Consider the following 27,969-nt stretch of genomic DNA (forward strand, 5'->3'; position numbering starts at 1 on the left):
CCCACAGGAGCAGAGCCCATGCTATGCTGGGCCCTCACATTTCAGTCATTAATCAAGGAAACACCCCCACCGACTTGCCCATAGGACAATTTCATGCTGGCATTTTTCTCAGTTAAATCTCTCCTCCCAAATGACCCTAACTTTTGCCGAGTTGACAAATAACTAACCAACATGACAATGAACTCTGAAGCAACGGCTCTTAAACTTTAATATGGTTCACACCATTTCTGGTTTAGTGTCTTTGGGACCAGGCCTGGGGATTTGCATATCTATTGGGTTACAGATGGCAGTGTGGTAATCTGAGATCCACAGCCCCATGGTTCCCTCTCTCCTCAACACTGAGATTGCAGGTACCTGCTGAGGTGCCTGCTCTTTATACTGGTTCTGGGGGTCAAACTCAAGCCCTCACACTTACACAGGAAGCATGTGCCCAACTGAATCGATTCCATAGCCTCTCTTTTTTTTTGTTGTGTGTTCTTTAATAATTCTTGGAGAGCCACCATGAGATTTTATTAAAAGCAATAAAGAATGCTTGAATAGAAAAGTAACACTTTTTTTTTCTTTGTGTTACAGGAAAGAGCTCATCCTCTCTGGCACTTTAAGTCCAATTAAGGACCTGCATCTGGGAAAATTGGCCTTAACTAAATTTCCAAAGAGTCCAGAGACATGGATTCACAGGTGTGGCTGACATGATAGTGTTGCATTCCTGTTCGGTATTCAAGGTCACACCTTATGAAACACGGTTATCTGTTTGTTCAGAATGGGAATTATGAAATCATATTACCTACATTTGAGTCTAAGAACTATCACTTGCTCCCTGAGTGTCCACGGTAGCAAGTTCTTCCAAGTCTGAGCTTTCACATTCATAAAACGTCAGCAATAATAATACTTGTCTCACAGAATTGGTAGTTCAGTGCTCCTGAGATCATGTATATAAGCACTACTATAGTGCCTGGCATATAGTAATTGCTAAATAATGTCGGCTGCTTTCACCCATCTGTAGCAGTTTGGGAAACTTTGTTTAGATACTTAACTATACATGGGCTTGTGTTCCTGGTAGATATGGTCTCTCTGGCGGATGTAATAATTAAAATTAATTTTAAAGGAATGTAAGGGTAACTGAACTGTTTGAACTAAGTAAACAGCTATTAAAACCATAAATACAAGGGACATTTTTAGGGTGAAACAGCTAAAATACAAGTAATGGCTCTGAAAATTCTGTGGTTGTGAACCATGCGTTTCTGAGGTCTTGTGTAACTCTTTTTACTTGGCTAAAATGTGGTGGTGTAGCCTGCTGGTTGGTGTATGCAGAGACGTCACTCCCAGGAAGTTTGTCTTCCTTATGCTTCTAGCATGTCTCAGTCATGGACACTGTTGGGTTCTTCCTAAATTTCTCAGTCATGGACACTGTTGGGTTCTTCTGCAGGTTTGAGGCATCATGACTGTAACCTTGCTTTTGGCCAGCATTGTGAGTTGGCTCTTACCAAACTACAGTTAGCTATAGTTTTTTTCCTCACCAGAAATTGGCATGTTATGCCCCAAAAGCCATGTGCTAGTGTTAGTAATTGGAGATGTGTAATTTAATAACGAAACAGTGATTTGTTGTGAGACTTCATTGTTTAACAATGAAATAAATTTTCTTACTCATTTTTTCTGAACCATGGGTTAGAAATTTTTTAGTCTGAAAGTATGCTTCCATAAAAATAGAAACTAGGTAGAAACCTTTTATGTTGCTTTTGACTGAAATGTATACTGATGCCAATTATACAGAGACCAAAGGAAAATCTGTGATTAAAGACGTTTTAAACCTTGATGCCGCAATGTTTTTTGGTTGTTTTTGTTTTGTTTTGTTTTTATGCTGTCAGATAGAAAGTATATTCAGTGAAAGCTATCAAAATGAAGCTTTTTGTTTGCAAACAAGTGCAGGCGTGCAGGTGAGGCTTGCACATGTATCCAAATACATGGGTCTGCTGCCTCCTCTTGTAGCCCAAAGCCACTGTGGACTAGGAGCTCTCCGCGCCCCGCCCGCCATGCATAAGCACATGGACCAGCTCCCTTTGTGCTTCCTTGCCAAGAAAAGTTTGGAAGCTATCTTCTTGGAACTGATGACCTCTTTTTGAGGGAAATTAAAGTTTAAAAAAAGTTTTCCTTTCCTGTTTGTCATTCTCATGTCCCCCTTCTGGTTCCTATTGCTAGGTTGAATTGTATTCCAGAGCATAGTAGCAGCAGCCCCTTGACATCCCATGTGTGCGCCTATGGATAATTATTGTTTTGCAGTATCTGTACATGCAAACAAAGAGCAAGAAAAACTGACTTTCCCTGTCTCACTTGTGTTCATCCCTCCTCTTTCCCTCATGTTGTATTGACAGGCGCTGGGTGCTGCAGCAGCTAAGCCAGGAAACTTCCCTGCCTTCCTCTGTGGCCAAAGGACACTTAGGAACAATTCCTGCAGAGAGGACACGGAGAATAATACAGGAGGAGATGGAAGTGTGTAGTGAGGCAGCAGGGAGGTATCCCAGCAACTACAATGCCTGGTCCCATCGCATCTGGGTCTTACAGAACGTGGCCAAGCTGGATCTCAAGGTAGGACTATTATTCTTTCTCCATGGCCAAGGCTGCCCACCTACGCTTTAAATCTCTGTAGCAATTTACCCTTGAAAGTAATGTTCCAGCAGCCCCAGATAATCAATGCAGTTGTGGTTTCCTGAGAAATCTTCACAGTTACAGAAGGGTTTGCATTCTCCACTGGTGCAGCTTGGGACACGGGTAAAGGAAGTATATTGCTAGACCAAAGGCATACAGAACCAAATGGAAAGGCTCAGTATGACTCACTAAGATTATTAAACTACTTAGAATTGAAATTAGTTCATAATATTCTCTGGACACGTGTCAATGAGCTGAATTAACAGGCATTCTTTATATCCTTTGCTCTCAGAAAGAAAAGGAGAAAGCAGGGACAGACTTGGGAAAGAGCCTGTAAGTCACCTTGAGATTCCCCAAGACCTCCCTTCACAGGCCTGTGATATCAGAATGATGGTGGCATCTACACATGAGGGTTGTTTTTTGTTTTTGTTTTTGCTTTTCTATAAGTTCAGTATAGCTCTCACAGCCTTTTGGGTTTTTTTTTCTTTAGAAGTAGAGAGCTGAAGGTTTCCAGAGTATTTTGTCACTTATAATTAGCCACAGTTGCATCAGTCAGAATATTTAGTGCTTATCAGTCAGAATCCTGATAACCCCTGTCTTCCTTTTTCTGTTACAAAATCATCTCCAGTTTTCCTTTGTTGTTTATGGTATTAGACTTCCATAACAATATGTGGTGCTTTTCTAAAAGCCTCCTAAGGTTGGGGCAACTAACAGAGGTGGAGGGGAAGGTCAGCCTGCCCCAAGTAGCGACTGAAATTCAGAGAGCTTCCTGTAGTTGAGGTTCACCAGCAGTGACCTCTGTCCTTCCCAGTTCTCTTTCCTCATTTTCTAGTAAGGGGTCTTTCAGGGTAAATGCAGTTGTCACTCCCAAGGGAATTGAAGGCAACAGTCAGGGAAGAGTGGACCTTTCTGTTTCAGTTCCTGTTTGTGAGTTCCAGGAGGGATCTACCGAAAGGAGTAGATAGAGCACAGGGTTAGAGTCTCGTCAGCCTGAGTTCATATCTGGCTCCTACATGGAAAGTAATCCTTTGAGATGCATTTTAAAATGAGGACTCTGCGGTCTGTCTTGAAGTTAGTGTGGGGACTGCCTGAGCAACTGATGAAAGTACTGGGTATCTTTCACACAGGTTTCTTTCTCTGTCCTCCTACCAATACAAAGGCTAGGAGTGGCTTAGTGCAGTTCACTCACGGGAAATGCTTAAGTACTTTTGTTCCTAGCTGCTGTCCTGGGCACCCAGGCTGTTTATGAGCTGGAACTCTACTTGAGGGCCAACAGTTAGAAGATAGCATAGCCCTTGGAGGGCCTGGGGAGCTCTGAGTCCAGTTGGAAGCACTGGAAATGGTTCTGTAGAAACAGCTGCTGAGTGTAGAGATAGACAGGTCATGTCCGGTTTTGTCAGGGATATGGCGTACTGCAGTTCCTCATCTCTGCTCTTTAGCATGGTAGTGGGGTAGGGCCTTGCGGAAGAATTGGGACTGAAAGGCCAGTGAGATGAAATGTTAATGGAAACTTTCCTACTAGTCCTGGCCCCTTTCAGGGTGTATTCTCATAAAATCAGAGACAATAAGCCAAGGTGAAATGAGACCACCTTCTGTTTAATATATAGCGTATTGATGAGATTTTGACTCATCTCCCTCAATCTACTTCTGAGCTCACATCTTGCCACCCTTCCTTGAGCTGCCCTCAGGAGGATTTGCTGTGCTCTCCATCGCTGACTCAACTCCACTAGCATTCTTGCTCTGTTTGTTTGTAAGTCTCTTTCTGTTGATAATAGCCTTTGAGCCCAGCTGGAACATGCTCTGTACCTTGTCCCTGAGAGGAAGAAGTTAACAAAAGTACCAGTTGTCTAGACCAGCTTAGAAGTGCATGTAAGTCTGAGTGTGGAGGTGCACACGTGTAATCACAACCACTCAGGTGCTTGGGCAGGAGTGGAATGCAGCCTGGGTGACATAGGGAGTTCAGAGAGGATGTGGATGGGCAGCTTAGTGAACTCTCATCTCAAAGTAGAAGTGAGTAGAGAAGACAGAGCGAGTGGCGTAGCACTGGACTGAAGCATGGGTACTGCCAAATAAAAAAATAAGAAAGACATTTAAAAAACGAAGCACATATAAATGAGCTACCATTATTTCAAGAGTAGAAAGTTGAAACTGGTGTCTTGAAGAGCTATATATTCAGTACTGGTAATAGGATGGCACTGAGCTCTGGAAAAGTTGTTGCTGTCTAAAAGGCAACAGGATCATGTTTCCCTCTTAAAGTAGCTAAAATCAAAGCATTCTTGTTTCATATGCTTCATTTGACGTCAAGAAACAATGGCAAAGACAGTTCATATGGTATGATAATTAAAGGTGCTACTCTGTGGCCGTACAGACCTAATTTGTATTCTCGTTCTACCAATTTGCTGTGCCGCCTCAGGAAGCTGCCCAGCCTCTCCCCTGCTTTCCTGCCTGTGAAAAGAGTGGAATCCTTCAGCAGCTGTCCTGTAGAGCAGTGACCGTCACAGTGTTCTTCCTTAGTACTCAGCCAATGCTGACTACCAATGTGAAGGGTTGATATGTGAAAGTAGCATGTGTAATTGTGAGAAATTAGAAAAGCTTGCCTCTGAAGTGAGGGATGGATTAGTGACAGTGCATCGCAAACTGCAGTGTGTTAGTCTACTAAAGATCACACATTACTAGATGTTTTAAAGAAAGAGAGTAGGTTATTGGAATAAAACTAAATATAGTGTAGACTTTACAGTTTTAATATATTAGCATTTAAGGAAACAAATACTTTTGAGTGGTTGGGCAGGACCTGGGAGGCTATAAATGCTTAGCAAGTGTTTTTGTGTACACATAGTGTTGTTATGGTTTGGGTTTTTGTTGTTGTTGTTTGTATGTTTTTAGTAGTAAACATAATAGTGTTTTAGTCATGAAGAAAGGTTAGAGACTAATGTGATGTGGGTAGAAACATGGAATTTTATTTTATGTTTTATGTTTCCACGCTTAAACACGTGCTTTTGTAAATTTTAAAGATTATTTTTGAGGGTGAGCAGAATGATGAAGGTGAGCAAAATTTATTGTGACTAGCCAGTTAACAATTGATTAGCGTGTCATTTGACGTGATAGAATAAAAAAATAGAAATGTAAAAAAAAATGTCAGTAAAGACACAAACGACATTTGGCATCATTGACAAAGGAGAGCAATGCAAATCATAACCACAGCAAGTGAAACACTGTTTCATTCCAACTAGAATGGCAACAGTAGTGGCAGAGGTAGCAAGTGTCACTGAGGATTCAAAGAAGGGGCCTTAATGTGGCTACCAGGAATGTATTCTGGTTCTATGGCTATAGAAAACAGTTTAACATTTCCTTAAAAGAGAGAGAGAAAGCTGTAGATTTGCTGTATTTGGGAGGGACCAGGTATAGTTAAAACCAGTAGATTGTATTCTTGGAATAAAAAGAATGGTTCCTTTTGACCCATTGTGGAGAACTGGAGGCATGTTCTTCTAAATCCTGTGTAAGAGTGTTCATAGTCCTAAGCTAATGACAACTCAAATATGTATCATACGAGAAAATGAAAACCAAAAGTGACATCTTGAAACAGTGGACTCTTGACATAAAAAAGGTATGAAATACTGGAACACTATGTAATGTAAATGAATCTGAAAACATTTCAAAGTCATTTCTTATGATCCATTTATCTGTTGAAAGGAGATGGTCACAGATGAGTGAGTGCCGGAGACCAGTACAGGGATGGGAAGTGAGTCCCCATGGTGATGGAGGGATTTTTACAGGTGTGTGTGTGTAAAAACATTTGAATTCAGCAATAATGTCTACACAATTCTGAATATGCTAAAAATATAGGTTTATTTATCAGTTTCAAAGCTTGAAGTTGATTAGAAAAGGCTTACACACCAGCTAAGAAATTAAATAAACACTATGCCATTAGATATTTAACTCTGTGAAATAATTTAAAAATAAAGCTTTTTTATAACTTTTTAAATGTTTTTAATTCAGTTTACATCCATGTTGTAGCCCCATCTTTAGAAAATAGGAGCTCCCTTTCCCATCCAGACCAGCTTATCAGGTTGAATCAGGACTGAGCATGTCCTCTTTCCCTACAGCCTGCCAGGGGGAAGTGATGAAAAAGCTGGCAAGTGAGTCTGTGTTTGATGCAGTTCACATTCTTTTATTTGCAGACCCACATGAGGCCCAGGCTGCCCATCTGCTACATCTTTGTAGGGGGCCTAAGTCCAGTTCATGCATGGACTTTGGTTGCTGCTTCAGTCTTAAAAAATAGACTAGGTAATGATAAAAATATATAAACTCCAGCAATAAATCTTAGTACATATAATTGTATACAGATTCTGTTAATGGTGAATATGCCATGCACATAGAGAAAAGAATCTTTGGTTTGTGATAACTAGTAAAATTTGGATTGACTTTTTCTGAATAAACTGAACTAAAATGGATTTTTAAAATCTGAGAAGAAAGTAGAGTCCTGGAGAATGGTATGCTAAGTAAAATAAGTCATGTAAATATTGTATGATCTCACATTTATGTGGAATCTAAAATAGTTTGAATTCTTTGGAAGCAGAGTAGAATGATGGTTGGAAAGTTGAGAAAGGAGAATTGCTGGTCATAGGGTACAAAATTATAGTTAGGTAGAATGAATAAGCCCTACGATCTTATACAGCTTAGCGACCATAATTGTTATATGGAGGGCTAAAGCGATCGCTTAGTGGTTAAGAGCACTCACTCTTGCAGCAGGGGCCCGGAGTTTGGTTCCCAGCACCACATGGTGGCTCCCAACTCTCTGAAGCAGTTCCTAGGGGTCTGACACCCTCTTCTGACCTCCACAGGCACAAGGTACATACATGGTGCTCATGCAAACAAGATACTGAGGCACAAAATTCAATACATTTTTTTAAAGAATAATATCATGTATTTAGCTATTACTTGCTGCCAGGATATCTTAAATAGTCTCACAATAAAAAAATGATGACTCAGGTAATTAGCTTGGTTTTATAATCTCACAATATACACATGCCTGTTATTACATTGTATATCACAAGGGCATACATTTTTTAACAATTACTCCTCAATAAACCTGGAAAAAGAGAAATCAATTGTAGTAGTATATACTGGGAAAATGTTTACAGTATGTGTTACAAAAGTAGAGGTTTAATATCTCTTTAATGTATAAATATCTGTTAAAAGTTCATAAGAAAAATAAATGACTTATGGATAGTAAACTGAGCAATTCACAAATGAAGAGAACAAGACAAGTGGGTTATTTATAAAGAAATAACAAAGGAAAACCAAGCATATAAAACTGAGCTTTCTTTATAATTAAAGACAACCATTTTTATATAGTATTAACAAATTAGTAGTGATGAAAATTTTCATAAGAAGTTTAGGAAATTGGCATTAATAATGTACCTTCACTAGGATGATAAATTGTATGGCCTTTCAAGGGACACTTTATAATATATGTCATCAGTCTTACAGAGTTGTTCTTTTCATCCCAACAAGTAAACTTCTAATCATTTCTCCCAAATAACAGATTAGATATGCACATTTTATGTGTAAGAATGTCACTCATGTGAGTAGAAACAAGGGAATAGTCAAATACTCATCTTGAGGATGAAATGCTGTGCAATAGTGAAAGGTGCTGTTGCAGAATGCTCGTTACCATAGCAATGATCTACTTTCCTTGTTGCTGTGACCAAACATCTGACAAGTAGAAACACATGGGAGGAGGGTTTTACTTGACTTACAGTTCTGAGGGGCCATGATCCATCATGGCAGAGAAGGCATGAGGCAATCGGCCACATTGTGTCCTCAGTCAGGAAACAGAGCAAGGTGAATGCTGCTGCTCAGCACAGCGTCTTCCTCGGGCTCTGGCCCAGCCCACAGCATGGCTCTGCACACATTCAGGATGGGTCTACCCTTAGTTAAGTCATTGTGGAAATACTCACACAGACATACAGAAGTGTCTTTCCACATTGATTGTGAATCTAGCTAAGTTGACAATGAAGATTAACCATCACCAATGTGCTTACAATTTAAGCAGAATAGAATCAATTCAAAAGTTATCTCCCAGTAGGTTCATGTGTGATGTGTTGTTTTTTTTTCTGTTCCATCTTAGCGCTATTTCTAGAATGATCGTTTTTACTTAATTAGGGTCGGGTTTGTTTCATCTTATAACTCTCAGGTCATACTCTATCACCAAGTGAAGTCAGAGCAGGAGCTCAGGCAGAAACTTGGAGACAGGAACTGAAGCAGAGGCCAAGGAGGAACACTGCTTACCCACTTGCTCCTTGTGGTTCACCATACAGGACCACTTGCCCAGAGGCGGCACTGCCTCCCATGGAATGGCCCCCCCCACACCAGTCACTAATCAAGACAAGCACCACAGTTGTCTACAGGCCAGTCTTATGGAGGAATTCTCTCAGTTCAGATTTATTCTTCTCAAATGACTTCAATGACTTCAGCCTGTCTTACGTTGACAAGAACCTAACCAGGACAATCGCTTCTGTAATCAGGGGAAAGTTTTGGACACGACATGGCACGGGTGTTTTCAGCGTTTTGTTTTAAACCAGTCAACCCCTGTGTTCTAGAGCCCTGCCGCTGTTTATTTATTCATCGTTTTATATGGAAGTTGGAAAGAATAGGTACACTTAAGGTATATTCTAAAAATCATTTATTTTGTCAGTACCTGACATTTAAGCCATTACTTTGTGTTTTTAAAGTCGCTTAAAAGTCATTGCTGTCTTTGTTTTAAAATCAATGCCTCTACACCATTCTATTGTAGTGAAAAATAAATCTAACATACGAAAATGCCCTGAAATTCCTGGTTTCTTTTATGATTTAACATGCATCCTTACTCATAGAGAAAAGAATAGAGTAGGATTTTGTGTTTTGTTTTGTTGTTTTTTTGTTTTGTTTTGTTTTGTTTTGTTTTTCCCGTAAGAAATCTGGGACAAGTTCGTGTGCATGTGTGTTTGTAGAGGCTGGAGGTTGTTTGGGGTCTTTGAATTGCTTTCAACCCCCTCAACTGAGTCTTTCCTCCCCATCTCTCTCCCCCCATCTCCCATGTGTTGTGTATATATGAGTGGACAGATATTGAATGTCTGTGTGCACGAAAGCGAGCAGATGAGCACCGTCTTGTATTGTTCTTTTTCTAATTGCCTCGCTAGAGGACCTCCCACTGGATCAGGAAGTCACCATTCTGGCTGACCAGCCAGTGAATTCTTGGCATCTACCTTTTTCTGATCTTCAGTGTTGGGGTGACAGGCATGTGCAGCCATGCCTGGCTTTCGCTATGGGCGCTGGGAATTTGAACTCAGGTCCTCATGTTCGTGAAGCAAACGCTTTTCCGTGGAGACATCTACCGAGCACCTTTTTGAGGTACAGTCTCTCACTGGACCTGGAGCTTGTGGAAGTGGCCAGACTAACTGGTCAGCAAACCTCCGAGAGCCTCTAGTCCCTCCCTGCCCAGCACAGGGATGGCAGATGTGTGCCCCACGCCTGTCTTTTCCCGTGGGTGCTGCGGGTCTGCACACAGATCTTCATAGTTACGTGTCAAGCACTTCACCAGCTGAGTCATTGCCTTGGCCCCTTTAAGGCCATTTTAAAAATAATTAGATTGGTTTCACTGAAAGACTTCCACCCATGTATTGCTTTTGTTTCAGAGTTAAACAATAAATAACCCCTTTTTAAAAAGTAGAGAAATATCTAGTCAGAAACAATCTAAAATTTTTCATGTTGGTATGTGCACTCAGTTTAGATAGCCGTGGTATTATCAGTCCATCTTAAGAAACCAAACTAAAAAGCTTCTAAAGGTGACTATCTGTGCTGTAGATAATGGGCTGATTCTTAAAAAAAAAAATAATAGTAGCCTTAAAATGAAATGTTTTCAGATAGGGGCTAAAGTAGAAATGGCTCTAGGTTTGCCAGATATTTTTCTTGGAGACCTCTCAGCTGTAGCTTTGTAAATAATGTAGTGCAATGGTTGAACCACTAGAATGTAAGGACACATCCCTCAGAGGCTAAAGAGGAGATCACTGCTGAACTGAGGCCAGTCTGGGCTCCGTAGTAGGTTCCAGGAAGTCTAAGCTACAGAGTGAGATCCTGTCTCAAAATCAAACAAAAACAAACAAACAAAAACCTCAACTTGTAATGGAACATGTTAAGCCTGTAATGACATTCTTCGTTTGGTCGGCTAGCTGTCCAAACCAGTTCCAAACAACACTGCTTCACAGATGTTACTAAAACTCTTAGCATTCAATATGAAATTCATTAATTTGTAACACAATGTTTTAACAACTCTTTAGAACTGAATTGTATCTCACCCATTCATTACTGTCATCACTGATAGGGGTTTGAGGCAAATAGTGGCAATTGGGATTCCTTGGGACATTCTGTTGTTTGTGCATCATAGTTCATGCTTAGCTTTTAGAATTAAGAAGTGGGACAGAACAGACAGTCACTGCCTGTGTGGCATTTATTATGTAAGAAGTATTAAATGGAATAAGAATCAAAACCACCTCTGAATTTGTTGTGTATTTTCCTTCTACAGTAGTATTACTTGTAAATAAATACTCTAAAATTCATTAATTTGGAATTTTTGTTGTGGTTCATGGTGGTGGTGGTGGTGGTGGTGGTGGTGGTGATGGTCATTGACAGTGTGGTAAGGTGAAGTGAAAGAATGACAAGTCCATAAACTCTGTGCTCAAAAAAACAAAGTTCCGTTTTGCTTTATAAGGGAAGGTAGTGCGCATTCAGCTTCTAAGAGAGCATCATGCAGGACTTTGTATACAGGAGGCTGGTGACAGTGAATCAGAGAAAGCACAGGCAGTGATGGAAAAAGAAATGCCTTTGTGAACACTCTTCTCACTTCCCTTTTTCTTCCTGCAAGATCCTTCTTGACGAACTGTCTTCTACTAAGCACTGGGCATCCGTGCACGTTTCAGACCACAGTGGATTTCACTATCGCCAGTTTTTGCTGAAGTCTTTGATTAGCCAGACTGCAATGGACAGTTCTGTCCTGCAGCAAAACTCCTTGAAAAGTGAATCAAAAGATGAAGAAGCAGCAGTTTCAACAGAGGAACCAAGAGTGAATCTTCCCCAGCTCCTAGAAGAAGAAGTAGAATTCTGCACAGATCTTATTGATTCTTACCCAGGACATGAAACGCTTTGGTGTCATAGGTAAGAAAAGAGAAAACCCATGTCCTCTGATTAACTGGGTGTGTCCTTATGAAACTTGCAGGACCTGTTGTATCTGACTTTTGTCTGTGTATGTGAACATGATCATCTGATTGTAGAGCTTTCCTGGCTGAGTGAGAAAGGGCCTTTGTTCATCATTATCTCCACCGTTGTCACTGTGAATATGAGATTTCTCACACACATCTTTGCCTGATGTTTAGATTCACCTTTTAGCTACAGAACAGAATGACTTGTGTTACTTCCAAAACAGTATAGAAACAAAAGTTAACATAAAAATGTCTCATGACTCTTTGATACTGACAATTAGCATATCAGGGATGGAGTGCTGCCGTGTGTTTTCTAGAAAGGTAGAACCTTCCAGATCATTTTGCTGCAGTCAGGATTGAAACTAATGATTAGGTCTTGGGATATAAGGTAAGCTTTACCTCTTCCCCACTCCAGTGGTCTACAAATTAAATATCTTAAGTATAATAACAGAAAGGCCAGCCATTTTACTAACCTGGGTTTTGAGGACATTTGGTACTATAACAGTCATTTTGGAATGAAGTCCCAATGAGTTAACCCTTGCTTCATTTATTTTGGATCTTTATTTGGAAGTGTCTCCATCTTTCCAAGTCCAAATTCTGCTTCAGGCCGTAGGATTCAGTTTTTGAACAAAAGACCTAGCAAGAGTAAGGACTGTCAAAACTATTTCCTAAGTTACTGAGTCCCCACGTCTTTCTCCAGTCCGGTCTTTCTCATGGCTTAGACGCTCTGTTAGGTGCTACTCCACGCTAAGTACATTCAGAAGGCAGAATTTCTCTTTCTCTTTTTAGAACCTTGGTGAGTAGACCGTGGTCTCTTCACAGCAAGCCTTCTGACTGCACAGTTTTAAGGAAGACAGGATGTGAGGCTATTGTTTAGAGACATGGCTGTTCTGATGTACCTCCTCATCACAATAGCAAGGCCTTGGAGACTTAAAACATTAATTTTAAGGCCTTAGCACTTGAATGAATGATGAGATGTAACAACTTAGAACCTGTCGCATGTCATGTCATAGTCTGTATAGCCATTGTGTCCCCCGTGAAGACCAGAGATTATGCAGAGCAGTTTTCATCTTAATAAGCAATTCCAGGTAATAGCTGCACCTAGATTGAAAACAGGAATGGCATCCTTTATGTGCTTTGCTCAGAGCCCAGCTCTCCTCTGTTGAATACCGATACATAAGACTAAAGTGGAGGTTTAGGAGAAATCGTAGATGACTCAGTGAGTAAAGGTGCTTGCCAACTAGCCTGATGGCATGAGTTCCATCCCTGGAACTTAGAACATGGAACATGGTGGAACAAGAAAGTTGACTTCTGTACCCACTCATAACACACACACACACACACACACACACACACACACACATACACACACATACACAGAGAGAGAGAGAGAGAAATAAATAAAAATAGATGATAGATAACTGCAATAAAAATGTCTTCAGAAAGACTAGATAGAGGTTATGAACTCTATCTAGTCTGGAGGGACTGTCTAATGTACCTTGTTTCTGAATTATTTCTGAAATTCTGAATGAAGTTGATATTTTGTTTTATATAATAATTTATGGCAAATATTGAGCTTTCACTGTTTCTAATTCATGTTAGTATTAGAACTACAAACTCATTGTGATCCAAGTAAATGTTTATTGAAAAGCCATTAGAGCAATACTGTGGCTCCAAGATTTCAGTTATTGTCTCCTTCCCTTAGACAGCTGTGGATTATGAAATAAGTGTGGGCTAATGCTGTATATTTTTAAGTTGTCGACTTCTTTCGCCTGAGAATCTTGAGTTTTGTCATGATGTTCTTTCTTCCACCCCACCCCCATCACAGGCGGCATGTTTTCTACCTTCAACATCACCTAAACGGTAGGCTTCCTCCCAGCTTGACTCCCATGTCACCGGCAGACTGCTCAGGGGCGCCTTTGAATGACTTGCACCTGGTTCCAGCAAGCCCTCAACTATCTCAGGCAATGGAAGTGGATGGACTGAATGACTCTGGCAAGCAAGGCTATTCCCAGGAAACTAAGCGCCTGAAGCGGACACCAGCTCCAGACTCCCTCGGCCTAGAGATGGAGCACAGGTTCATTGATCAAGTGCTGTCCACTTGCCGGAATGTAGAGCAAGCCAGGTATGCCAATGCATACCGAAAGTGGCTGGTGACTTTGAGTCCGTGAAGGGGTGGGTTCATCCCAAGGAATTCCCTTTAGTGCAATATTGCTTTCCTTTCTCAATGCCATAGTTGCATGAACTGACTAGCTAACTATGTATTCTTCATCTATAGCTTAAAAGTCTATAAGAAACCTTTTGTTTTATTTATTTTGTTAAGCGCCGGCATTCCTTTGGGCATAAAACAATTGTATAGTTCCTTCCTGCTAAACAGTGTCTTAATTTTTTTTTTCCTTTTGATTCCATGCCCTTTATATTTTGATATTTGGGCTTCTCATTTGGTTCTTGAGATTGGTTCACATATTTTACTCACCTCAGTTCCGTTGCTACATAGGCAGTTTCTTTAAAAATTGAAAATTTATGTTGCAGTCCAGCTTAAGAATATTAATACATATGCAGAAGGACTTGAACTAATTGCGGTTTTGAGAATAAAATGGCTGGCTGGCTGGATGTGAAAACGTAAGCCACTTCTTTCTCAAGCATGTTCTCCAGGTATCCTCTAAGAGAACCAAAGCCAGGAGTGTTGGAATTTATATAGAAAAAAAATGCTTCCAATGTAATCTATTTTTAAATGATTATTTAAAAGAAACTAAACTAATTTAAGAGTTTATGTAATTGTAGTACTGAAAAATTATTTTTATTACTAGTTTTGATAGATTGTTTTTACCTCATATTTGGTATATATGCCAAAACAGCAAGTCAGCCCTTATAAAATAAATTTTTTTAAAAAACCCACAAATGCCATTTTTAGTTATTACTACTTTTCTCCTAAAATCACTCATGAAAAATGGGAGAAATCTACATAGAAACATAGTCCTGTAAAGCTTTCTCTTTAAAAATGTAAGTTCCTGAGTTATACTGGATAGACTGCAAAGCTTTTTCATGTGGCTAGTCAGAATTTACTGGCAAAATCTAGGGAGGAAGACTAGTCTTGAGCATTAGTTCAGTTTTTACTTTTGAAATGAAACAACACACTTTGATACTAAATTCATCAGGGATAAGTACCAAAGTCCACGCTATAGCTGTATCTCAATAACAAGGGCTGTGTTTTTCAGGTTGGTGAAGCGGGGGTAGAAATGAGCCAAGTACCGTCTCCGTCTTTAATACACCGCCCCTTGGATGAGCTGTGATTCCTTTGTGTGTATACCCTCTCTATCTCGCCAGTCTATTCCATACCTTCCATCATACACTGGTCTATATTTTTTCTCCTGCATCTTTTTTCAGGGATGCCCACTGAAGCTGTTATCTCTCATATAATAGCTTAATACCTATCTATAAACATGAGTGTCAACAGGAAGTGCCCCTCTCAAATTTCCTTTTAATGGTTTAATGGATTTCTGTTGCTGTGAAACACCATGAACAAAAGCAACTTGGAGGGAAAAAGGTTTATTACACTTACACATCCAGGTAACAAATAGTCCATCACTGAGGGAATTCAGGGCAGTAATTCAAACAGGGCAGGAGCTGATGTAGAGGCCAAGGAGGACTGCTGCTTACTGACTTGCTCTCCATGGCTTGCTCGCTTCTTCCTAGCAGCCAGGATCACCAGCCCAAAGGGTGGCACCACTCACAGTGATCTGGGCCCACTCCCATCAATCACTAATGAAGAAAATCCCCTCTAACCTTGTTTACAGCCAGATGTTAAGGATGCATTTTCTCAATTGAAGTTCTCTCTTCTCACCTGACTCTAGCTAGGGTCAAACTGACATACAACTAGCCAGCACCAGGGTAGAAGCTGGCTCTTGTCTTGTATACATGTAAAATGCAAATGATGATGACAGAAATGAGCCCAGCCCTTGTGTTTTGTGTGTTTCCCCTTTTCACACTTGGTAATGTGTAGGTAGGTTGAGGGACAGGGAAAAGCAAGCCTCTCCTTTCTTGCTCTAGAGGACACTAGTACTTGAGTTAGACATACTGCATTAAGAGAAAAGAAACAAACTTTTACTGGGCATTATGGTCTTACTAAGTGGCAGACTGCTGAGCTGGGTGACACTTGGGAAACCAGGAAATAATTTTTTCTACTGGCCTCAGTAGATAGATCTTGCTGTCCTGGGGCAGAGTTATTTTTACTATTTTATAGGATTTGGATGATAAAATACTTGCCATTATGAACATAGTTCCACAGCCTTCTATATGCAAAGCATATTTGAAATCATCAGATACCTCAGGTTCTATGTGGACCTCAATAGGGAAACCGTTACATGATGTTTAGCCCCTCTGAGATTGAGTAGAAATGACACAGAAACGCACAAGTGACACAGCAGCCCCTGCTGCTGAATCCTGTCTTTACTCAGTATTGCCTTTTTTTCTCAGCATCATTTTTTGTTTCCCAAGTAATAGGGCTTAATATTTGATGTAATGTATGTCAGGACATGAGCATAAGCTATGCTTTATGAACATCGGCTAAATTTTTGCAGTGTTCCATGTCTTCTAAGGCTCAGCTCATGCCTTCCTGAAGCTGTGGAGTCCTCTAATATATCATGGTTTCATCTTCCTAGTAGGTAGTAAAAATGCAGATATCTGGCAGATCCTGTTTCTGTGTGGGTTTTGCATGCTACATTCTGAAATTAGCATCTCCAAGTGTTCGTTCAGAGGACTTAGAATTTCCCAATATGTTTTCCCTAAGTGTTTGGCATTTACCCTCAATAGCAAGCTACTGTGTTTTTGACCAAATGAATTCATGCAGTAGAAAAATTATGTATAATCTAGGGGCTTGTTTAGTCATATTCTTCTGCACATATGTTGCTGTTAAAAGGAAAAGATAGTTTAGATTGGCACTTTGCATCTGATTTTTACTCCTCTATGAATCAAGAAAACTACTGACACACAAAAAGCAGTAAGATCTTTCACTACAACCCCACTGTATCTGTTTTGTTTTTTTTTAGGTCTGTCTGTTTTGGTAATTGCATTGCCAGATTATATACATATACATATACATATGCCCTACACATTGTGAAGACTTAGTGACTATTAAGTTAATAACTAATTAGCTCTCTAAGGGAAGGATTGGTCACGAATGGCGGAATAATGATCAGGAAATTAATGAATTGTGAGTGATGTGGGCTAGCTTTGTCACTCACTAGGAGAGCTCCCACATGTAAACTTAGTGAGAATTAGACTTGGTGTCTTCATGACCTTGTTTGGACTCGGTGACTCTCAGTCGTGAGACGGAACTCTAGAATTCTCTTAGCTGTCCTTTGTCGACACTGAAAGCTTTCCCTCCATCAGTTATATCCATTTGGTAAAAATACTGTTTGCTTTCACTAGATGACATTGAGCAGGTCGTGCATAAAGAACCAGCGGCACATTTGAGCTGCTGGAATAATTCTTGTATTTTAGAGACTTGTTGATTTGTGTTTGTATGTGAATTATGCTGATCCCCAACTTGAACTGTGGACCTTTTAGGTACTCCTTGAACCTGTGTGAGTCCTTTTTTAAGCCTAAGGATTTTATACCTTCTTTAGAAGCTCTGGGCCAAGACGTTCACTAACCACATTTCTTCTGTTATGGCACAGTTCTAACTTAAGCTAAATGCTTCATTAATTCTTTCCTCTTTGTTTTGCCGGTGCTGAGGCTCAAGCTCAGATTTGTTGATCAGTCATAGAATTAAATATATACATATTATCACCAAAAGCCGCTTATAGTTTCAAGTAAGGGCTATGTAACATACAATGTAGAAGCCAGATTTTGAGTTTATATGCAGCAGTCTGTAGAAAGCATATGTGGTAGACATTATCATTTAGATAATGTTCAGATCCTCTCAGTTCATACTGTGTGTGTGTGCGTGTGTGTGAGTGTGTGTCTGTAGAACTTGCTACAAACTGTCAGTCTTGCAGGTTTCTCTTATATAGCAAAGGGCAGTGTCTGACGTGGGCCAAATGAAATGTCGGAGTGGAATGACTACCATTCAGGCATCTTAGCTGGCTCCCTAAGTCAGGGAAGATTCAGCTGTAAAATAAATAATGAATAATCCCCACCCCTCCCCCCTTTTTTTCCCCTAAAAAGCTCTTTGGGCTTACTGTTATTTTCCCACTAGAAAATTGTACCTTAAATTTTTAAAATGCTTTATTCTAAGGTTTTTGAGCATTGTAAACATCATATCTTTGTCTTAAAACTGCAAACCCTAGCAGTACGTCTACCTGTACACACAGTCTGTAATGAGAAGCACGTTGGGGTACATACTGGGAAATTTCAGCAAACTCAGGTTCATAGAATCATTGAGCAAGAAAAAGCCACCCCAAGAATTCCACATACTATCACACAGTGTCTTCTTTAGATAACTGTACAGTGTGTTATCTTGAGTGCCTTTCCAACCTCAATGTGTGGTACAGGGTTATCTTACACTGAATGCCTGTGTTTAGGCAGTAAGAAGTGTAGACATTTTGTCAGCTCATTATGACAATGTAGAATTCTGATGGGAGAAGATGGGACCGTTTGAGTTGTATTTCATTAACTGGCAATTTTTAAATGTCCTATCAAGAATACCAAGACTTAGAATTCATTCTTTCTCTTTGACAAGTAATGTTTTCAGCTTTGGAAGCATTTACAAATACAGGGCAGTGTGGACACAATTAGAGACACACGAAAGTCTTGCAGCCTCTGCTTGAAGGAAAGTAGGCATCTGGTGCACTGCAGAGATCAGGATCAAGGGAACCTTTGCCTTATTCTGAGGACCTGCCTTATCCCCCAAATTCAGGTATGGGGAAAATAGTTAAAGGGGGGAAAATGGGACTGGCTAATACCAAAAGAAAAGTGGTAAACACTAAAACGAAATTTCAGTTTTTCTGTATTGATGTGTGGAAGGGAGGGCAGGACTGTCGTACTTCATGATAGCGAATAGTTTTTCATTATGATTTCTTAAAAATAATGTAGTTAAGATTCCAAAGTGTTTTGCAGAGGATTCTTAAATACTGTATCTCTGTTTGTTTGAGTTCATAATTGACACAGAAACGAATGTGTCCTGTGTGGATTTAGGATTGGAGGGGAATTCTCAGGCTCCCAAATGCTTTACCCTCTCAGGCCGCCCCTGTTACCGCAAAACAACCAGAGACTGTTGGCTTAAAAATAAATGGCAATTAAGGTGATCTGCTGATGAAAGGGTTTGCGTTAAAAGATATTAGCTGTATGTAGTTTGTGCTTTCTGAACAAGAGCACGAGCCACAAAACTGACCCTGACATTTATTAGTCTGTTTTTGCTCCTCAGGGCGTAGAAGATTTAATCAATTTAGAACACTTTATATTCTGTGTCCAAAAAGAAAAGGCAAAGTATGCAAAATACGTTGCTAGCTATTACTGTGCAAAAGCTAATGCATACCAGCTTGCTGCTGTCCTGTAGTTGTAATTATGAATGTTATCATAAATGTTGTCCGTGAAGAGAATTTCTGTGTTATGTTTCCACTTTGGGGAGGTGAAGGAGATTGTATTTTGTTTCCATTGACATTCTCAGCCTTTAAAAATCAGATTGAGGAAAATAATCACTGTTGCTTTGTAAACTGACAGCTGTTTGCTTCCTAAGACTTCCTTTTCTCTCTGAGTACGAGATGCAAAACCCAGGCAGGTTCAGAACATCACATAAAGCTTCGTATGTTGTGGGACATTAACAAATCAGAACTGATAAATGCTGGAGAAGGAATATTATTAGCATATCTCTAGCTTATCATTGTCTACAGTCTTAGTTTCAGGTGAGCTATACTATTTTGCATGAAATATACATTATCATGTTTAAATATACAAGGCAAGATACACAGTTGTATAACATGGCAGTCTAAGTTGAGGTTCTTTTTAATTATCTAAATGTGTGTGCACACAAAGTATTTTTGCTTAAGGCAGTTTTCTTGACAGACAGCCTCCTCCAGAAAAGGTAGAAACTGGCATAAATGTCCATTTGCCCTATTTAAATATTTGTGGAAACGGATTAGGTGTCTGGTGACTTATAGACCATGTTATTCTGTTTTCCCTCCGTATCATTGAGGAGGCAGCCTTTATCTCATGCCTAGCAATCACATCCCTGAGCACTGTGTGGGGTACAGCAGGTGATCTGTCCATGCTTATGAAGCGACGGATAATGCATACGAGCTTGGTTGTTACTGTGCCATGGGGATGTGTGCTAACGTCGACTCACACGCCACTCCCCTGGAAATGTTCATTTATCCCCACACCCAATGCGTGTGTTTGGGGCAGGCAGTCTCTTTGTTGCTTAAAGAAGTGGTGTAGATGGAGTGCGAGTATGAGCAGGTGTTCAGCAAGCACTTAGTCAGCTATTGCTCTAGCACCATACTAACCTAGCTCTCTCCAGGGAGACTGGTGCCATTCGTTAGACAATGAAAAATGTTACTGTGTGGCATGAATTATTACCCTTGTTTGTCTAGGCTGGAGTTAGAAACACAATAAAGACATTTAATAGAACCATGATATGAAGACCAAGAATTGGAAAAAGTTTAAGCAGTATCTTCCTGTGCAATGCCCCTTTAATAAATGTCTCTAAATATAGGCAGCTGAACTCTTAAAAGAGCTCTGCTGTCTCCTGCATTCCATTCATGTATTGGCAAATCCAGTGCTTTCCAGCAGAGGCTCTTTTTATTCGTCCCTAATTCTCAGTTGCTTTCCATCATCTTAGAAGTGATAATGATAAAATAGGAAGTTACATCACGTAACTTGATGTAATTTTCTCAGAATATGTTTGATATGAGGAAGAAATTTTTATTGTAGTCTGGGTATCCATTCTGAGTTGTCCTGATGCAAAAGATTAAACAGTTTTGAAACAAGCATTCCTATCTGGACTGTGAGGACCCAAGTGTGTAGTGCTAGTGTCAGTAGGGTGTGCCTTCGGGTAAGCTTGCTGCCGCATGACCGTGTCACTGGCTGTAGTCAGCTCTGTAGTTTGGATGTATTTTGTTCTAGGAGAGTAATGGCGTGTATACTAGACTAGATCGCATGCTGTTTCTGAGCTGAAAACAATAAGAGATGAAGTATCATAAGTACACCAAATATTTATATACCAAGAGGAAGACTTTTTAAAAGTACAGCAACAACTTTTTCTAAATACACGTTTTTGTATGCTAGTTAATTGCTTCATTTAACATTATAAAACTGGGGGATTTCCATAGCAAAGGACGATCTCAGATATGATACTGTACTATCAGAATTCTCTGTGTTAAGTTTACCTTGCTGGTATTTTCTAAGAAGGGCACTCAGTAGGCTACAGTTAACATTTGACATCAGTGTGCTCATGTGCACACCACGGTCACACTGTATTAGTTTAGCTAGTTGGCTTATTGGAGACACCTGTCTTCACTGATGGGTATCATGTCCCCTGGTATGACAGTCTGCATGAGGTTCATTTAGCTCTTATGTATAGCAATCCACAGTTTTAAAAGGATTAAGTCTCTTGAAATGTATACCCTGGAGGGGTATAAGAAAAAATCTTGTAAAAAGGTATGTGCGAAGTACACTTGTGGTATTTGCGGGTGTAGTACCCCAGCGTGCTTAAATTATGCTGAATTCTAAGGTTATCACTTGGACTTTTGGCTAACATTAGATGTAAATTTTAAGATTAACATAATCATGTATTGTCTATAGCTATGGTGTTCAATGGAAATGTAACGTGAGCCACAAAGAAATTATAATCTTCTAGTAGCAATGTTTAAGAAGTGTAATTAACTTTAATAATATATCTTATTTAACTTAATCTATTAAAATACTATTTTAACATATAATCAATGTAACAAAATTAAGGAGATATCTATCTCCTTTTTTTTTTTAATATTAGTCTTCAAAATTCAGCGTGTGGTTTGCACACACTGACCCTCCACGCTGGCCATGTTTCCTGTCCTCAGGCTTCACATGTGTGGCTAGGTGCTGCTACATCAGCAATGCGGATAGACAGGGCACAGAGTATAAATCTGTTTAAATTTGGAGGTCACAAGTAGACAAGGAATTTCAGTCCTTTAAGGATTGTTTGGAAAGAAATCTAATAAGAGTTTTCCTTCACTTTAATTTACATTTGCCCTAGAAATTGGATCAACCTGATCCAGTTTGCCAAGCATTGTTTGAAGAAAAAAAGTATTGTGCCATGGAAAATACCACACGTACTGTCGTAAGGTACCGATAGTGCAGTAGCAGCAGTTTTTAGTTTTCACTAAAGTCTATCCTGTTTCTTCCAAGATAGTAGCTTAGGTTGCATGCTTACTGTATTATTTGTACCTGTTTGTGTTTATTATTCTTGTTATATAACGATACGTATTAACCAGCAGCCCTAAGATTCTAATCTATGCAGCCGTCTTCCAGAACACACTGATGTACTTACTAAACCATGATAAAAGGCAGAGAAATAGATCAACCATCTCCTTTTCCATTAGATTCATTTCTTAACACAGGGCCATGGACCAAACCAGCTGTAAATTACTGTATTTCTGTAGAGTGGAAACGGTGTTGTCGTTGCTGATGTCTAAGTAAACATTACCTCTCCTAAAACAAGTCCTGTGTGTGGTTTATCTCCGTGCACGTCAAACTTGGCCACGCCCATCTGCCGAGCTGCCCAGCTGAGTGCCTTGATTGTGTTAGGGGGGTAAACTGTCTGAACAAAGTCGATTGTATTTATCTGTATCATATACAGAGAAAGAACAGAACCTTTAAAAAAAAATCAAACTCAGAAATTGCATAGCTGTCTTTAAAATATATCAACAATGACATATTGACTTAGGAAAGTCATTATGTCCAGATAAGACTTTATTTTTCTGTGTTCAAATGAAGGTCTAAAGTGAGACATTAGTAGTCTTACACCCTGTCTGGTCTCTGCATGCTGTAAGCCAGCAATAACAGCTACTTACACTTGGTAAAGATGCTTCTAGATGAACCCAGAAAAGTAGTCTGTGGAGTAAATACTGTATTTACTCAGATTTCAATACTTCAGAAGGCTGTTTGTGGAGACAGGCTTTGTTAACAACAGTTATATTAGCAATGATATGCTTTTATCTGTGCACGTTTGTATAACAAACAGGCTGTACACTTAATTTTTCATCATTCCAAAGAGCTATAAACTACTAAAAATTGCAGGGTGTTTGTTTGTTTTAATATGGTAGGGAAAGTAGCTTATTAAAGAAAGGCTTAATTTGGACTAATAGGCAGACTGTACAAATATGACAAAATTAGTATTAGAAAGGTGCTTTTCCAAATGCAAGATTAGCACTAAGAACACGTGCCTGGCACACCAGCCAGCTAGGCTAATATGAGGAGCCTTTGCTTTTGTTCTGCACTTCAGACACACCATTTTCCTTGCTCAAGGACATGAACAGGGTAGCAGCTGTCTCCCATGCACGCCTTCCCAGGGGCCAGGTCAGCCATCATCTGTAAGCAACAGTGAGAGACAGACACCCTGTCAGGTGTGTCCTGTGTAAGGGTAGCGGAGATTGAAGGGACGCTTGTCCCCTCCTCTACGCCTCAGAAAAAGCAACAATCGGCATATGTTCTCACAGACAGATTCTTGCATTATTAGCTTCCAGGATAGACAGCATTTAACGTTTTTAAATCTACACATCTCTTATCAAAGTACTTGGAGTCACGAAAGGCTTGTGTTGTGTCATTCTTGGAGTAAAGTCACAGAGTGAAAGTTCTACTTCCTGTCTCGCGAGCCAGTGTACTGCCTCATTTTGGTGTTTTTAAGTTGCTAGTGATCTCAGCAGACACAATTTTGAAAGAATATTAGAAGATCATTAAATAAATGGGGTTGGTAAAGCCTTAGTCACACGTTTGTGTTGTTTTCAAGTAAATTTTGTAATTCTGCCTTCTATTTAGTCCCTTGGGGTGAGTTTCCAGTTCTCTGAAAACATCTGATTTATGTCCATTATCTGATATAAAGGTCTTCATTAATTCAATGATGCCATTGCTGGGGCAGGGAGCAAAATGAAAGCATTCTGTGCAGCACTTCCTGGGTTGGAAATCACAAAAACCAACAGCAGTTTGAATGAGCGGCTCTTTTTCTATACACCTGTAAAATTAGAAGAATGCAGAATTGCATGGAAAATAGCCCACAGTTTAACTTTTGGAGTAAGATACAGAGCTGGATGCAAAGTAAGTTCCTAATTTTTTTAAACAAGGCTTAACGTCTTATTTCTAGTCATTGCACAACTAACTTTCTGAACAACAGTAAAATTATTAGAGGAAAAAAAGGTTGCTTTTTAAAATAGAGTAAGTAGGAAATCCTGCTTATACCAAAACACTGACGGAAAAGAACGAAGCTTAAGAAAAAGATTTAAACAACAACAAAACACTTTTTGAAAGCAACATTGATGTTTATCAATGTATTTCAGATAATGTAAGTGATAATCTAGAATTATAAATAAACAATGTTGAGAACTGTAAGTAAATACACATGTGCACACACCCATGTGTGCGTACACATGTCCACACTACATGCACACACACAGTTCTGCACATGCAAAACCTTAAAGTTAGATGCTGACATCTAAGAAGAGGGCAAGGAGAAGGGAGGGGCTGGAGAGGTGGCTCAGCAGCTGAGAGCTCACAGACTTGATTCCTAGTACCAGAGAGGGTCACGCCATCTGTAACTCCAGCCCCACATAATCCAAGACCCCATGGTAGCCTCCTTGCACACAGCCGTGCACTTAGACTCACAAGCATACGTGTAATTAGAAATAAAAGTTTAAAATCCTGATGATGGTGGAACCCTGACAAAGACCAGAACAAGTTGAGAAACGCAGAGGTTGCCCGCTGGGTTCTGTTTCTTACCTGTGCAGTGAAAAGATCTCCACATCCACACAGGTACATAGATAGCACTTCTCTTATTAGTAACTGAGAGAAACATTAAGGAAATCAGGGTCCCGTAGCCTGGATTAGACAATATAGAAACTTCCCATTGTTGAGCCGTAGATTCAATACTATGTCAACTCCAATGGATTTTTTTTTCCCTACAGACATTGGCAGGCTATATGGAAATATGGATATGTTCACAATCTTGATTATGGTATTTGTTTTACAAGTATATAATTTGTAAAGGCTTATTAACTGTATATTGTGAATATGTTTGGTTCCATTTATTATGTCAGTTGTACTGTAAAGCTGGTTAAAAATAATATAAATATTCTACTGATAATAGTTTGTATAAATTTGGTACTAAATAAACATGTTTACAAAAGTATATAGCAATAAAAAAGATTAGCATAGCTGTCACAGTCTTTTAAATTTACTTATTTTTATTTTATATGTGTGACTATTTTGCTTGTATGTATGTAAGTATGTATACAGTGCCCTGTGGCCAACAGATTGGGGGAACTGGAATTACAGATGGTTGAAAGGCACTACATGGGTGCTGGGAACTGAACCCGGGTCTTTGGAGGGGCATCAAGTACTCTTGACCACTGACCCATCTTGCCAAACCCAACTGAAACATTCTTGTTAAAGAGACAGCACTATAAAGCTACAATAATTAAACAATGGTGGAACAAGACTACTAGATAAATAGACCAGTGAAACCAGAGTCCAGAACTAGGCCTACACATTCTGTTATTTTTTTTCTGATCAAGACACCATGCCATTTCATTAGGCAAGTTAAATGACAACCAATGCTTGTCCATATGGAAAGGAGAGCTGTAACAACTACCTCACATAAAGACAACTTTAAATGAACCATGATGTGGAACAAAGCGCCAAGTCCATAAAACTATAAAGAAATAAAATAACATTTAAAATGAGGAACATTTGTTGGGGTGGGGGTCACCAGTAAAGACACAGAGCTCAGGTCATTTATGCATATGGTTGCACACACATTCAAAGAAGACCTGAGAAAAGAAGAGGGTTCTAATCTTGGGTTTTTCACAAGCAGGATGGAGAAGCTAAGTCAGAGCTGGGAAGTACCTGGATGAGAGCAGACAGTTTTATCCCACTATGCAAACTGGGGGCTTATCAGTTCAGAGAGTCTCTGCCCCTGCCATAGCTGGCCTCTGTGCTATTGAAAAAGACTTCACTGGACACACAACAAAGAATATGTGACTTTATGTTTCCAGAAAGATGTCAAACAGCAATTTTACAGCAAACTCAGAAATACTGGAGAAACAGGACTGGCACATTTTTCAAAATACCCACCTTTCAACCAAAATACTACAAAGCACGGAAAGAAACAGTATTTTTCTTTCCGACTATTCCCAAGCTTAAAAGAAAAATAGGTCCCAGACATGGTCTCAAAGAACAACCAGACATTAGGCTCAGCAAGGCTTTAGCTATTTTAAATCTGTGCTTAAGTGATCAGACTTAAATGAAAAAAACAGGACAACTATGAACAAAGATGTTTTAAAGTTCTGGCAATTAAATACTGAAGAATTTTAACATACTAATAATAATCCAATGAGGTGGCTGGTTTTTTTTTTAAGCTTTTTAAAAATTTTTAATTACGTGTATTTGTGGTAGGGGTGAGTGGAAGTACCCACAGAGGCCAGAGGGGACCATTGGATTCCCTGGAGCTGGAACTGCAGGTGCGTGTGAGCCTCCTGGGGTGAGTGTAAGGAACCTAACTCAGGTCCTCTGAGGGAGCAGTGTATAATCTCAAGTGCAGAGCCATCTCTTCAGTACCCCATCCCTGCAACTAGTAGATTAAGTAGAAAACGTAGTCAGAAAACTTGAAGAAAGTTCAATTCCCAATAACCAAGTGGAGGAGCAGAAGAAGGAAAAGGAAAAGAAACAAACAGCCCAAGGCATCCCTGGAACCTCACCACTCTTGCTGGGATGGGAGCCATGGGTGAAGAAAAGAGGGAATAAGGCAAAAGGAATATTGAATTTAGAGTGGCTGTAAACACCCTCCAATTTGATGAAAGACAAGACACTGGTCTTTCTTTTACTTTTTTTTAATTAAATTTTTATTTTTTAATATTAGTTACAGTTTATTGACCTTGTATCCCAGCTGTATCCCGCTTCCTCGTTCCCTCACAATCCTACCCTCCCTCCCTCATCTCCCTTCCCCTTTCCAAGTACACTGATAGGGAAGGACCTCCTCCACTTTCATCTGACCATAGCTTATCAGGTATCTTCAGGCCTGGCTGCAAAGTCCTCCTCTGTGGTCTAGCAGGGCTGCTCCTCCCTTGGGTGGTGAGGGGGGAAGACAGAACCAGCCATTGAGTTTATGTCAGAAATAGTCCCTGTTCCCCTTACTAGGGTACCCACTTGTATACTAGGCTACATCTGAGCAGGGGTTCTAGGTTATATCCATACATGGTCCTTGGTTGGAGATACAGTCTCACAAAAGACCCCTGTGCCCAGATATATTTGGTCCTTGTGGAGCTCCTGTCCTCTCCATGTCATACTAACTCCCCCTTCTTTCATATGATTCCCTGTACTCTGCTTAAGGTTTGATTATGAGTCTCAGTATCTGCTTTGATACACTGCTAGGTAGAGATTTTCAGAGGCCCTCAGTGGTAGGCTCCTGTCCTGTTACTTGTTTTCTCCTACTTCCGATGTCCATCCCATTTGTTTTTCTAAGTGAGGGTTGATCATCTCACCCAGGGGCCTCTTTCTTGTTTATCTTCTTTAGGTGTACAGATTTCATCATGTTTATCCTATCTTATAGGTCTAATGCCCATTTATAAGTAAGTATATACCATGTGTGTCTTTCTGCTTCTGGGATATCTCACTCAGAATGATCTTTTCTAGATCCCACCATTTGCCTGAAAATTTCATTATTTCCTGTTTTTAATTGCTGAGTACTATTCCATTGTGTAAAGGTACCACAATTTCAGTATCCATTCCTCCATTGATGGACATCTGGGTTGTTTCCAGGTTCTGGCTATTATGAATAAAGATGCTATGAACATGGTTGAGCAAATGTCCTTGTGTACTTGGGCATCTTTTGGATATATACCTAGGAGTGGTATAGCTGGGTCTTGAGGAAGTACTCTTCCTAATTGTTTGAGAAAGCACCAGA

The 27,969-nt window shown here is 39.8% G+C and overlaps 1 protein-coding gene across 2 annotated transcripts in view; it reads left to right on the forward strand.

Moving 5' to 3' along the window:
• Ptar1 (protein prenyltransferase alpha subunit repeat containing 1) overlaps window positions 1–25,222 on the forward strand; it is a 43,609-nt gene extending 18,387 nt beyond the window's left edge. Inside the window, exons 4-7 of one of the 2 annotated variants that reach the window (XM_021648967.2) lie at window positions 574–678; window positions 2,370–2,583; window positions 11,546–11,835; window positions 13,708–25,222. In XM_021648967.2, coding sequence (XP_021504642.1) covers window positions 574–678; window positions 2,370–2,583; window positions 11,546–11,835; window positions 13,708–14,050 — 952 coding nt within the window. In that variant the 3' untranslated portion in view covers window positions 14,051–25,222. The other variant, XM_060387624.1, reaches the window with a different exon arrangement.
• The last annotated feature ends 2,747 nt before the right edge of the window (window positions 25,223–27,969 follow it).

The sequence above is a fragment of the Meriones unguiculatus genome, chromosome 1 (assembly GCF_030254825.1).
Source record: "Meriones unguiculatus strain TT.TT164.6M chromosome 1, Bangor_MerUng_6.1, whole genome shotgun sequence".
In the NCBI taxonomy this organism is placed as follows: Eukaryota; Metazoa; Chordata; class Mammalia; order Rodentia; family Muridae; genus Meriones; species Meriones unguiculatus.